Consider the following 12,615-nt stretch of genomic DNA (forward strand, 5'->3'; position numbering starts at 1 on the left):
TCCCCATGGTGAGTCTGTTAAAAAAAAAAAAAAAGACAAAAAAAAAACCCCACATGCTCTTTCATACTGGTGTCGAAGGCCGGCTTTCCCCATCACTTTGATTCACTGTGTATCTGATCTTTTTTTTGGTCTAGAGAGGATTATTGCCACAGTATATTTTATTTATTCATTAGATTTTAGCCTTGTAAGTTAAAGTGTTCTAAATGATGATGTTAACAGGTATTTGTCCCTTTACTGTTTTTTTTGGGGTTGTTAAAAGATAGGGAATGAAGAATGCAAAATGGTTTATTGTTCAGACTGTCCGCTCTGGTCCAACCCTGTACTGATAGTACCTTCCCAGTATGATATTGTGATGTTTCATACAATACAGTGAACATAACCAACTTGTTATCTTCAATAAAGGATTGCTAAAACAGTGTGATATGCTTCATATTTTCTTGAGAAGGATTTATCAAGAAGATGCTAGTGGTTTATATAAGATCATCAAATAGGATTTATAAGGTGTCTCGTAGTGATGGATTTGTTTGTTCTATAGTGAATGTGGCTGTTTGTCACAATGAGTCAGAAGCCTCCAAGTGGGCTTCTCTCTGGCAGACAGACGGAATACAAACAACGTTTAAGGCTCCTAGGGCAAATCATCCCCAGGTCAGCTGGAATGAGTCCTATTCCTGCTATGGGAGAGCAGTCACTTAAAAGTCTAAAAATTCAGATTAAACTTGATTTTTTTTTTTTTGTCAACTCACTTCTTAAAGTTTCGTAAAGATCTGATGTTAGACCTTTAAAGTTTTAATGCTGTACAGTGTTTTGGATAGAAACTGCTCTAACACTGTCATGAAGACTTTTACTGTTTTTGTGGGGGTGTTCTGTGTGTTGCAGGTTTTTTGGGTTCTTTTTTTAACAACTTATTGTTTAGCTGGGTGGGAACAAAACAAACAAAATCCTCTGTTCTTGATACTGTATGGTAACAATCTGTCTGAATACTTAGTGTTACTGTGGAATTAGCGTTTTTATGAAGAACCTGTAGTTTTTTGAGTCTGTAAGCTCTAAGTTGTTTGAACTCTTCTGTCCAACATAACTCCTGCGTGCTTTCCACATCAGCTGCTGGTTTAATACCTTGTTCCACTGCTAAGAGTTCTTGTACTCCAAAGGCTCCAGTCCTATGAACATTTATACGTGTAGTTTTTTCACGTCATGTGCATATTTCCCCTGGGAAAAAAGGGTTTATGCTTTATTGTACAGAAGTGAAGCAGGCACATGGGTTCTTCAGAGAGAAGGACTATAGCTTGCACAGCTACAACAAAATGCGAATCAAGACTGCTTCCCCCCGCTCCTCCTCCAAATTAGCATTCCTTTCTATTCATGCATCCACTGAGTTCAGAATTATGTTTTTAGTTTAACCAAAATACTGCTCAGCTTTCAGCATCCTGGAAACAAAGCTCCTGTACTTTCTGACTGCATGTACTTAGTGTGGAAAGCCTGAGATGTTTGATAAAATCTGTTTGTGTGTATGTTACTGTGCTGTCGCTTGTCAGTTTTAACATTTGTTTTAAAATTACCACGTTAATTGCGTTGCCACCTGATAACTGACATAAAGGTACTTTGGTAGAACATAGAGTGGGGAGTGTCTCTTCCACCTCAGGTCTATCTGACATGTCACGTTTAGCTTGATTCTTCTCTTCATTTTGGACTTCTGTAATGGTGTTCTGTGTCAGTTCTCAGATCTGCTCTCGGATGATCTTGAGCAAAATAAAGATTTGTTTTAACTGATTCTCATCAGCATGTTTAAATGGAGCAGGGAATAAAGAAATGGATGCGGTGTGATCCTGATCACAACAGGTTTGTGCGGCAGGTTAACTCAAGTGAAAATCTCCCTCTTAATAGAAGGGATCTGGGTGCGCATATTTGGGCCTGCATGCGAACCTTTGCTGGGCTTGGCCAAAATATGCATGCTTTCCATGCCCCTTACGCTGCTGGTTAGGTGCAGGAGGTTAAAAAACTATCCACAAAACAGATTAAGATGTCAGGCCTTGTCACACATCACAGGCTGAGTAATAGTGGCTAGGTAGCTTCTCGGTATCACATATGAAGTGGAGTTCAGTCAGCCACTTCATCTGTGAGCCGCCTTGCACTGTCAGCTGTAATCGTCTAGCTTAAACCTTAAAAAGTAAAATTAGGTTCAGAAAGACCAGTCTTTTTGGCACTTTAAAGGATCGTGGTGGAAATCAAAACCAGTAGGAACTTGAGATGAGTACCAAGCTTTAGTGGGCAATTTTTACTTCTGAAAGATGAAGCAAAAACCAGTGCTGCCAAACAGCAGGTGTAGGTCTGTCCTGGAGGGTGGGGGGAGAAGTTTAAGTGCTAAGAAGTTTTTGATCTATCAACTACTTTTGAAGGGCCAAAAAGCAAATTTTAGGTTTAAGGAAAGCATGTTGCTCTTAGCTCTTTGTAGCTGTTTTTTAGCTCTAAAATGAGAAAGGTGGCTCTGCTGGTGCAGGGGAGCATGGGGTACCCGCTCCCAGAGGTGAAGCTGAGCTGACAAAACCACTTGTACCCAGGTCACTGAGCTTCTGCCGTACAGTCTGGGGGTGAGTGCAGTTCTTGCAGCTGAAACGCCGCCTGGGACTGGTGTGTCTTTGGGACCCCTTTCTCTGTGTGCCTGTCTGATCTGCCGTTTGTGTTTATTTGGATGGCTGCTGTACAGGTCTGGCTTACCTGTGCTTTGCCTGTGCCATCTTGTGTTCCCACCTAGCTGCTGCTCTGATGGAAAGGGAAGTAGCTCTGCGTTCTGGCGTGGCTGCACCTTCTTCTGCGCTTCGCTCGCTGCACGAGGTCATCTCCTTTCCGTCCTTCACTTGGTCAGTGCTGCGTGCTTGGCTTTTTTCACAGCAGAAAGGTGGTGTTCCCTCAGACCCCTCATTTTCCCGTTTTCAGAAACCTTGTATCTATCCTTTGCTGCCATGCTTGGATTTAAAGACTCTGGGGCTGCCTTGCTGTTACTGTGATTAGCGACTGCAAATTAACATCAACTGATGGTTGCATCAGCACCTGCTTTTTACAATTTAAAGACTCCAAGAATTCAAGTCATGGGGATGGGCTTCTCTTTAAAAAACCAAACCAAACAAACCAGCAAAACACAAAACCCCAGACACTCCCATTCTCCAAGTTGGTAATCTTTCTGCGAAGGCAGTTGCCCTTGCTGACAAGGGAAGAAGCCCACTGTGTAGTAGGAAGATGTGTTCTGAAGACTTGTGGCAACTCATTGAAACAGTGGCGTTGAAATAATTTTTTAACACGTCTTGTGTGTTTTGGAAATTACTGCTACCCTGTGTTTCTGCTTTCCCAGAGTTTTGGAGTTTAAGGTGAGTTGTAGGGATGTTGAGGCTATGTTATGCTATATAGTAGTGTTTGGTATTGCAAGGACCCTGCCTTTGACCTTTGGAACATTGGAAAGGGTCCAGTTCGTAAGATCATCTTAGAAGTTCATCTGGCCTGTAAGTATAGAAATACTGGTTGGTTTGGGGGTTTTGCTGGCCTTTTTCAGGCAGCTGCTGGGTTGTTTTCTTGGGTAGTTATGGGATGTTCTCAAACAAGGGTGTGTTTTTTTGAGAGAACTTCTGTGCCAAGTTATGTCAGAAAATGACCAAATGGGATTTGCTTTTATGAATTCCAAGAGCTGCAAAGCTTAAGTGGATGAAGTTGGACAGAAATTCATAGAATGAAGGTTCTGTGCCTTGTGAGATAAAATACTGCTTTCAGGAGTTAGTGTCCAGAACTTAGAAAGGGGACCCAAAAATGTTTGCAAATGTTACATTCCTTACAAGAGTATTAATTTCTCCTTGGAAAAGCTGGACTGTCTTTATAAAAAACGTGCTAAAAGAGAAGCTGTGGTGAAAACTCAACTCTACGCTGATGTATTTTAGCTACTCTTTTTGAACATCTAGTTCAGTAAATGGCCTTCATTTAGGAGGTAGTTGGCAACTTTGAAGTCAATGCATACATGCTGAAGTCTGGTTGCATTAATGAAAAGATATTTCACATTATTTTTGTAAGGAAACTTACTACCACCATCGTTATCAAATTCTTTCTATGAATATTGGTTTTGTTTTGGCAGGTTGCTCGCATGCAGAAAGATGGACATGTGCTTCATCTTGGACTAACGTTCTACAGTATTTAATTGGTTCCTTTTTAGGAGAAACTGGAGAGTGCACTCTTTTCTTTTTGGATTGTTATCCAGTCGTTACTTCGGGTCATAAACACATTCAAGTTTACTGATACAGTAAGGATTTTGCCCTGGGTACGTAAAGCAAATGTGTGTTTCTAGTGAGTCTGTATTTTCTAATATTTCAGTTTTGGGAGCAGAGAATGTGTGAAAGCAAACCAAAATACTTCTTCCAGCTCTCCTAACTCTGCCTTTAATTTGGTAGAATATCATTGTAAGAAATACTCTGCTGATGCAAACAACGTGCGAGGTGATTGGAAGTGTGGTGCTTTACGCCGACTTCTCAGGCTCTGCTTTCAGGCATGGACACCTTTTGTTTTTTATTGTACTGGGTGACAAATTCTTAAATGGTGAAATATATTTTACATTTGTCTTTTCATTCCTACACATCCTTACCTTAAAAATATTTAGCAGGTTCCATACTGTTGTTTCAGAGACTACAGTTACTGTGTTTGACTTCCCACTCAGCTTAATAGAGGGGGGAGAAAAAAGCAAAGATTCAAGTGTGTGAGTAATTGCAGCAACTGTTTTTAATGCAGTTCTCGTATTTCAAGAGCTGCTTCTGTGAACTGAATGCAACTGTTAAGTTGTATCTTGTACCTACAACTTCTGATATGGTCTGGTAGCCCCTATGCTTTGAACTGCATTAAATACAGACTTTTGGAGGAAAATAAAGAAAAAAAATACAAAAAGGGTGTTACTACTGACTTAAAGATGATGTCCATCTGTCTGTCTATTCAGCCTTCCGTAGTCCTGTGTTTAGAAGATGTGTCTCTGGAATGCAAACTGGCTGTGTTCCGGGCGGGTTAGTCCCGCTGTACTGTGCACTCCTGGCCAGCGTGGCAGAGACCTGCAAGTGCCTCCCGGCACAGAGGACAGACACTTGCTTTCATTAGCCTCGCGGAGGGGAGCGGGTTGCTCTGAGAGCTGTCACTCCGCTCTTTGAGTGACGGGGATGAGGGAGACTGAAGTGCGCACATGGGATCGCGTTTCTCTGTCTCACTGGTACGAATGAGCTAGATGCCTGAAACGGTCTTTCGCAGATACATCGTGTGAGACCTGGCACCCCACGGGCCTGCGCAGTTCGGTGGATTAAGTTCCAGATGGGAAGGCTGGTGTTCACTGCAGCCGGTGTTTGCTTCACCTCTCACCAAGCAATGCTTACACCCCGGTAACTGGGTCCTTCAGTGCCAGGTGATTCTGAGACAGAACTTGGTTTAGGCAGTGTTTGGAGGTTAGCATTTAGAATTGGGGTTTTAGCAGTTCTTCTGACTTAGGGGAAGTTAGGATTGTCTTCAATTTCAGTCTTTGTGTATTCAGGTAAATATGAAATTCAGGATTATGTTCTGCTACCAATGTACGTGTATCTTTGGGAAAGGCGTCTTGCAATTGTGAAGTGTTTCCTTGATGCAGAGGTCTAGTCTGTGCTGGGCAGAGCGCCCCGTCCTTGCATATAGAACCTTGCATGTGCCAGCTCTTGCTGTGCAGCGTGCTAGGTCAGCCCGCCTAATTGCAAAATCTTTTCTGTTGTTGTTTTGGGGTTTTTTACGGAATTGTGTACTTCCAGTTCTGTGGTTTTGCTCCCAGTGTTCAGATTGATTTTTACACGCTCGCTCGCATTCCTGTTGCTGGACTGTTACGATCTGAGCTGGGATCAATGAGCTGTTGGTCACAAACAGCCACTGCGAATGCCTTGGGATACAGCTCAGGACTGGAGTGAAGCTTTCTCTACAAAAACTGTAGATTTCTGATTGGAACTGAGCTATTTAAGCAGGAAATTATTTTGGGGGAGCACAAGCTGAGTAGGTTTGGCCGTGAAATGCCTGCCACCAATTTGATAGATGTGGAAAAGCGCATTAGTGGCGGGAAGGCCTACCTCCGTGCACTGGTAGGGGCAGGAAGGAGTAAACTCGTTATTCTAGGCTCTGGTGAAGCTGAGTGTAGTGCTCTTTGTAACTGTGGGATACTACGTGTGTAATTCCTGCAGGTAGGGAAACTGAGGTACTGTGAACAGCAGCACACCTTGTAGTACAGCAGTAGCTGTGATCATGCGGTGCCAGGGAGAGAACACAGCATTCCTTGCCCATCAGCTCCTCCCTGAAAATCCTTTCATCCTTCCACATGCGGAAGCGCTTAGTGCTCAACAAAAGTTGCTCCTTGGTTACTGTTCAGTGAGTGTAAGTTGTTGCCAGAGGTAAGTTCTAGCAAGGACAGGTGCAGCTTGCTGGGGTTGTCGTCTTTTGGTAACGTGAAGGATGGATGTGGTGGTGATGCAGAGCAACACCGTTTTGGTTTTGAGCTTCTGCTGGGCTGCCTAGCTGTGCCGTCTGTATGAGGAACTCCCCATTTCAGAGATCTTTCAGTAACACCGAGTCACTCGAGTTTGTAGCCATCAGAACTTCTGCAAGAGTCTTCCAGGGTTTCATACCGACCTGAACGTCCCTCAGCTTGTACAAGGGTAAAATGTGTGTCTGGGCCTCTCGCTGGCTGAGGTTTTCAGGGCTAGGGTGGAAGAGTGACTTCTTTGAAAGTTGTCATCTTCTGGGACAGCCATGTGATGGATGAATGCCATGAAGGGAAGAGGGGTAACGGTGTAAATTGAGAAGGGCGCAGGTCTGTGCGTCGGCCTCCTTCTGGGGAGGCAACAAACCTGGGGGTTGCTTGGGAGGGGATGTGTGACAGGGTGGTGTTTTACCTTCTGTAAGGGAGGGCATCTGGGGGAGATGTCTGTGCCTGCTGCTGTTCTTGCAGCTAGGATAACAGCAAGAATGAGGGGATAATTTTTTTTACTAAAAACAGTGGGGGAAGCCAACCGTGCTGATCACCCATGGGGGTCACGGGCCAGGTGCCTCCTACCCCTGAACTGTCACGTGAGCCAATCAGTAGCTAATTACAACGTTTATAACACCATTAACCTTTAATCGCGTAGTCCATTAGTAGACTAAGAGCATCAAAAAAATGCCAACAAAGCCCACCAAACCATGTCACGGCGTCCCACACAATTACATTTTGTCACACTCCGGGACTTCACGCGGATGGCAGAAACCCCACACAGGCGCAGGGATGCCGGGGGAAAAGATATGGCATGGCAAACTCGTTCTCCGAGAGCATCTCTCGTCAGCTGGCCTCTGTGTCACGGGAGGACTTCCTTGGCGCTGAATGAAACCTAGCTTCAGAGGTCAGGTTATCCGTCAGTCTTGAGAGAGGCACTGCGGAAAAGCTGACAGCCGCAGTGTTTGCGTCTTCACGTGGGTGGAAAGCTGGCCCTGATTCTGTAAATAATGAGGTTATGTTGAGAGGTGAAGTGCATTATGTCAGACCAGTTCCAGTGGTAAGAAACCATTTAATGATAGAGTGTTAAGGAAGGGAACTTTTGAACAATAAACATCTTCCCACACTTAGCCCGTTAGGGTGCCTAATCAACCCTCTGTATGGTTTTCGGTGTAATGTGTACGGTATCGAGTAACTGGCAAGCTACTTGGCATTTGTATAGCAGCAAACAGCAGACTACTTAGTCAGCCAGCGCATCCAAATAATTGCATTTAAGAAATACATGTGGAAATGAATCCCTCCATCTTACCGAAATACCCCTGGCAATCCGTGTGGAGATAGCAGCTATTACTGCCCACATACCGATTGGGTGTGTTTCCCTGCCTAACCCCGAGGTAAACAGCGTAACTGGCACAGAATATGAAGCGTGTTCTTTCCTATTTAATGCTTTTCAGTGGGTTCTGCTAACGCCGTTGCATTGGCTAGTTACTCCTGCTAAACTACGAAATTGCTCAGGAGGGAACCGTTTCAGAATTGCTTGAGAGCAAGCCAGAAGCGTTAATGCCTGCGTGCATAAGGTATTGTTTAAAAGGGGAAAGTTAAAGCTCGGTGGGAGTTGTTGGTGATCTGCCTCTCAAGATGTTTGCAGGTTCCCTTTAACAAATAATTTTAAGGTGAGCAATTCCTCAAGATGAGAGAATGAAAAAATAGGTCTGTAATAAAATACCTGTGTGGTTTTATTTTTAGTCTGAGGAAAATACATAGGAGCAGTTACCCGATTCTTGGGCCTGATCTCCGGGGTCTGTGGTAGTCGATCATCCAGACCTATTTTAAGCTCCTTGGCTGTATTTTCCCTCCAGGTTTTCTAGGAGAATTCTTGGCGTTCAAGGTCCAGATGTCCAGCCTAAGCATACCTGTGCTCCACTTGAGCTTTGGCTCTTCTTACGTAGCCAGAAGCGGGTCTGAAATAGGGTTCAAGTCTGGCTGTCAGCACGGTCAGTCCAACTCTAAAAACTGTATGTTCACCAGGACAGCTACTTAGTGTTTTTAGGATGGTTTATGTTCTGTTTTAACCTTAAAATAATTGAGCGTGTCCCTGTGTCTGTGTGTGCCCTGTAGGCACCAGAGGAAGGTTGAGGTAGCGCTCACGGCTTCATCTACGCACGGTCTCCAGCTCCCGCACTCTGTGTTTATCCACGGCAGCATAATCCTCCTCTTCAGCCGGATGCTTGGCGATTCAGACACCATCTGCCCTACTTAAGGTATAAATAAGCCTTTCATGTTACTTGAGGATTACAAGAAGGGGCTCTTTTGAAGACTGGTTTCCCGCACAGCAGGCGTTGGCCCTTGCACTCCTGCAAGATGTTCCGATGAGAGGAAAGTATCGGTTTCCAAGCCACGTGTTCAGAGAGCAGTGGCAGCTTCTGGCTACCAAACTACTAAACTGGCCTTTATCAGTTGTAAGAAGTATGCATGTGAAGGGTAACCTTCCTGTAGCTTTACACCAAGCACACATGTCCGTACAGGCCATTTACCACTGTTAAGCTGACTGGCTTGAAGAGGAGGGTGGGGACTGAAGTACTCACTTGGAATCAGAGTTTCAACAATGTTTTGGGTAGTGGTGATGTAGTACTTGGGTGAAATGGGGTTAGGTCCCTGATCCTCTGCAGATTTCATGTGTGATTGGGGGTAACCTCCTGCTTTCCACTTCTGGAGCTGAAACGATGGAAATAAGGGATGTATTTCATACAGGAATGTACTAAACCAAATGAGACACAATGACTATAATTTGACTGAAGGGTTGCTTGGTCTATTGGTTGTGCTTTGTATCCTGGCCTCATTCCCTGTCTGTCCTTCTCTTCCTCCTCCTCTCTCTGTGCTGGGCTGGCTGAAGCATTGGTGTGGTCTCTGGGGACCAGGTGGGTTAGGAATGGACTGTCTGAAGAATTTGCCCAAATCTGTTTCCTGATCTGGTTCAATGCACAGCTGCCTAAATACGTCACCTGGCATGAGGCAGGGGGCAATGTGAGGCAGGAACAAGCAGTTGGGGATAAGAGTTGATTACATGCTGGTGAATGAGACACCAAATTGCAGTTTCAGAGATGTTGTGTAGCATTTCCTTGTCAGTGTTGCTCCAATATGAGTTTTTTCAGTGAAAGTCCTTCTTCAACCTTTTCACATACTACCTACCTCTCTGAATGCTGCAGCAGGAGCCAAGCCTTATCCTGCAGGTGTTGGTTTTGCATGATGCTGTGATCTGAGAGACTTGGCTTTGTTCTTGTGATGACCGATGAGGTTTTTGGAGAATCAGACACGTTGCTGGGTGTCCGTGACCGTACATATATATATATGTATATGTACATACAGGTGTATATTCTCAACTCTGATTCTCTTCCGGGAGCCCTGCAATTTAGAAACATGGTTATGGTTGGGAATCAAAACAACCAACCTGAAAACCCCAACCAAAACCTGATAACCCACAACTGAGGGTGCCATGAGTCGGTTCCTGGACTTTCCAGGGTCCAGCTCTCTCTGTGTGCCCGACCGTCCCGAGTCCCGTTGGCTGGGCTGACCCACACATCCATGGCAGGTGGCTGTGTTTCAGTCATCCTTTGCTCTTGCCTCTGGCTCGCTTTGTTTTCTGCTCTGCTTGGGTGCTTGAGGGAGCAGTAGTGCAGGAAGCTGTGGGCACTTTTCAACCTCTGAGGTCTCGAGAGGTATGTGATGCAATTAAAAAACTTTGTCTTTACACGTTTCCTATTTTAATTGGAAATGAAGTCGCTGTAATGAAAGAACCGAAATGGGAGGATGCGGGAGAAATGGTTGGCATTGTACCGAATACCAGCTGATGTCCTGAGTGTACTGTACCAGCCTGGAAACCTTGACACCTTACTGATATTAAGACACTAGGGTCATTAGATGGGAGACTGTTTCAAATAATTCCCCACTTCCAAATTTCCATGCAATACTGAATTAGAGGCACTGGAACTGCTGCTGTTACCTCAGACGTTCCAGCAGCTACGTGACTGCACAGGCTGAGGTTGCTGCCAGGCACCCCGGCGAGGAAGGGGAAGACAAGGATTAAATCTGTCCGAGTGAAAGACCTCTTCTCTGACTCAACTGTGGAACAAACTATGTTTCAAACCATTTGAATACTGCATGCTGGATCTTTTTTTTTCAGGCATTAGTTTACAAACTTCTTTCATGGTTTGAGGCAAACATAATAAATACTTTCTGAGGACAAACCCAAACTTTTCTCCGGGGCAGTTGCCCGTGGGAGTTTCCCCTGGGACCCTGACCCTATGGTCATGGGCAAGTGTTTGCTTTTACATGTGATAAGGCAGCTCCTTGGCAAAGGAGTATTGCTTTGTGTTTGCTTTGGAATGCCCAGGCAGAGGGCACTGGCTGGTGGGGATGTCTTGGTGGACACGGGTGCACTGGCTTCAGGGCAGCTGGGGCTTAGGGCACACAGATGTCTGCACGAGCCTGCACAGATGTACACTAGGGCAATGCTTTTCCAGGGCTAGAAAGGGGGAAAAGAGGGAGAAGGGAAAGGTCATTTTCCTTTAAACCATAAAAAAAGGGGCAGTTTAATAGTGGAAACTGGGTTTCTCTCTCTCGAGTCTTGCTTGTGCCGGTGGGGAGCTGTCCTGGCACGACCTGGGGATAGTTCTGGGTGTAGCGACCTGTCACAGGCTGTGAATCGCAGGATCGGTATGTGCCTTAGCGCCCTTGCAGCTTAGCAGTTGTCGGTGGGCTGGGTTGGGTTAGTTTGGGGGGTTTTGTGTTTCTAAACTGTGAGAAACTAAGCAAAACCCACCTTTGTATCTTTTCTCAGTTAGTTTGTATTGTTGTTTTTGACCAGAAGTCGTCAACACCTCGTTCTCTTGCTGTCCCAGTTTAAATTGCTCATTAATGCTCAGACTGCTCTAGGTGGGGAGACCGTGACCAGCCTGGAATGCTGCATACTTACCGCATCTTTTGCCCGTTAAATAAAACCCTAATTTCTCCCCTGCTGTCAAAAGGAAGAGAAGTTTGCTGTCCCGGAGAGCAGCAGTAAACATAACGCTGCCTGGCCGGGAGGAGCAATGGGCTTACTGCCCTGGAAGACTGCCTTATCGTGCTGAAGATGCCTGTTATGCAGAAGGACGAGAGCACTTTGCCCCTTTTGTCTCTTTGAACTTTGACCAGTTGGTCAGGATTGATTATCAACTCGGATGCTAATTACGCTGCTTCTCATTTCACTGAGCAAAGGTGTGTTGGCAGCTTCCTTGCTGGGGCTGGAGTCTCCCGGACTAGACCCGTGAAGTACAATGGGCGAGGAGGAAGCAAAGACCTTGCCTATGGAGCTGAGCGAGAAGGGGGGTGTGGAGAACAACGGGTTTGTTCAAAATGAGGCTTTTGATGACAAGGAGACCGAAACCAGCAGCCAAGAAGAAATGCCAAAAACGTGCACTGTCGCTGTGGATCCAGAGGCTGTGGAGGAGCCAGTGCTGAAGCCCTACGCAGGGATGCCCAAGGAAGTCTTGCTGAAGTTCTCCAGCCAGGCCAGGTACAGGGTCACCAGGGAGATTCTCTTCTGGCTCATAATTGCTGCTGCTGTCCTGCTCGTCTGCGCTACGATTGCGATCATTGCTCTCTCTCCAAAGTGCCTCGACTGGTGGCAGGCTAGTCCGATTTATCAGATCTATCCTCGTTCCTTCAAGGACAGCAACATGGATGGGAACGGGGATCTGAAAGGTGGGTGAATTCCGTTCTTGGTATGTGCAAAGCTGTGCAGCATGTGTGTGTGAATAAATGTATGTAGATATATTAAGAAAATATCATATAAGAATAAGAAAATATCGTATAAAATATCACCATACAGACCAATAGGGAAAGCCATCCTAATGGAGAAAGGAAGAAGAGTTGTCTGACTAATCATTAATGGCAACCCACGTTGTCACAAGTAGATCTAGGAGCTGAAGTTGCCAAGTGTAAACCTGGAGTTAGAAGGGATATTTAGAGGTGGGGCTGAGAGCGAGCAGCAGCACAGCTGCCATCACGATAAAATGCTGCCACAAATGTGAGGTCAGTCAGGAGGAGGGGTGGTGCTGAGCACTTTGTCATGGTAAGTTGGCCGCCCT

At 45.3% G+C, this 12,615-nt stretch overlaps 1 protein-coding gene across 1 annotated transcript; it reads left to right on the forward strand.

Moving 5' to 3' along the window:
* Window positions 1–11,802: 11,802 nt before the first annotated feature.
* Window positions 11,803–12,229, forward strand: LOC104513479 (neutral and basic amino acid transport protein rBAT-like; the record flags this gene model as incomplete). Its single annotated transcript, XM_010156842.1, has 1 exon — window positions 11,803–12,229. A coding segment is annotated over exon 1 (427 nt), but the record flags the coding sequence as incomplete, so codon positions are not given.
* Between the last annotated feature and the right edge of the window lie 386 nt (window positions 12,230–12,615).

The sequence above is a fragment of the Eurypyga helias genome, unplaced genomic scaffold, assembly GCF_000690775.1.
Source record: "Eurypyga helias isolate BGI_N326 unplaced genomic scaffold, ASM69077v1 scaffold40718, whole genome shotgun sequence".
Classification (NCBI taxonomy): domain Eukaryota; kingdom Metazoa; phylum Chordata; class Aves; order Eurypygiformes; family Eurypygidae; genus Eurypyga; species Eurypyga helias.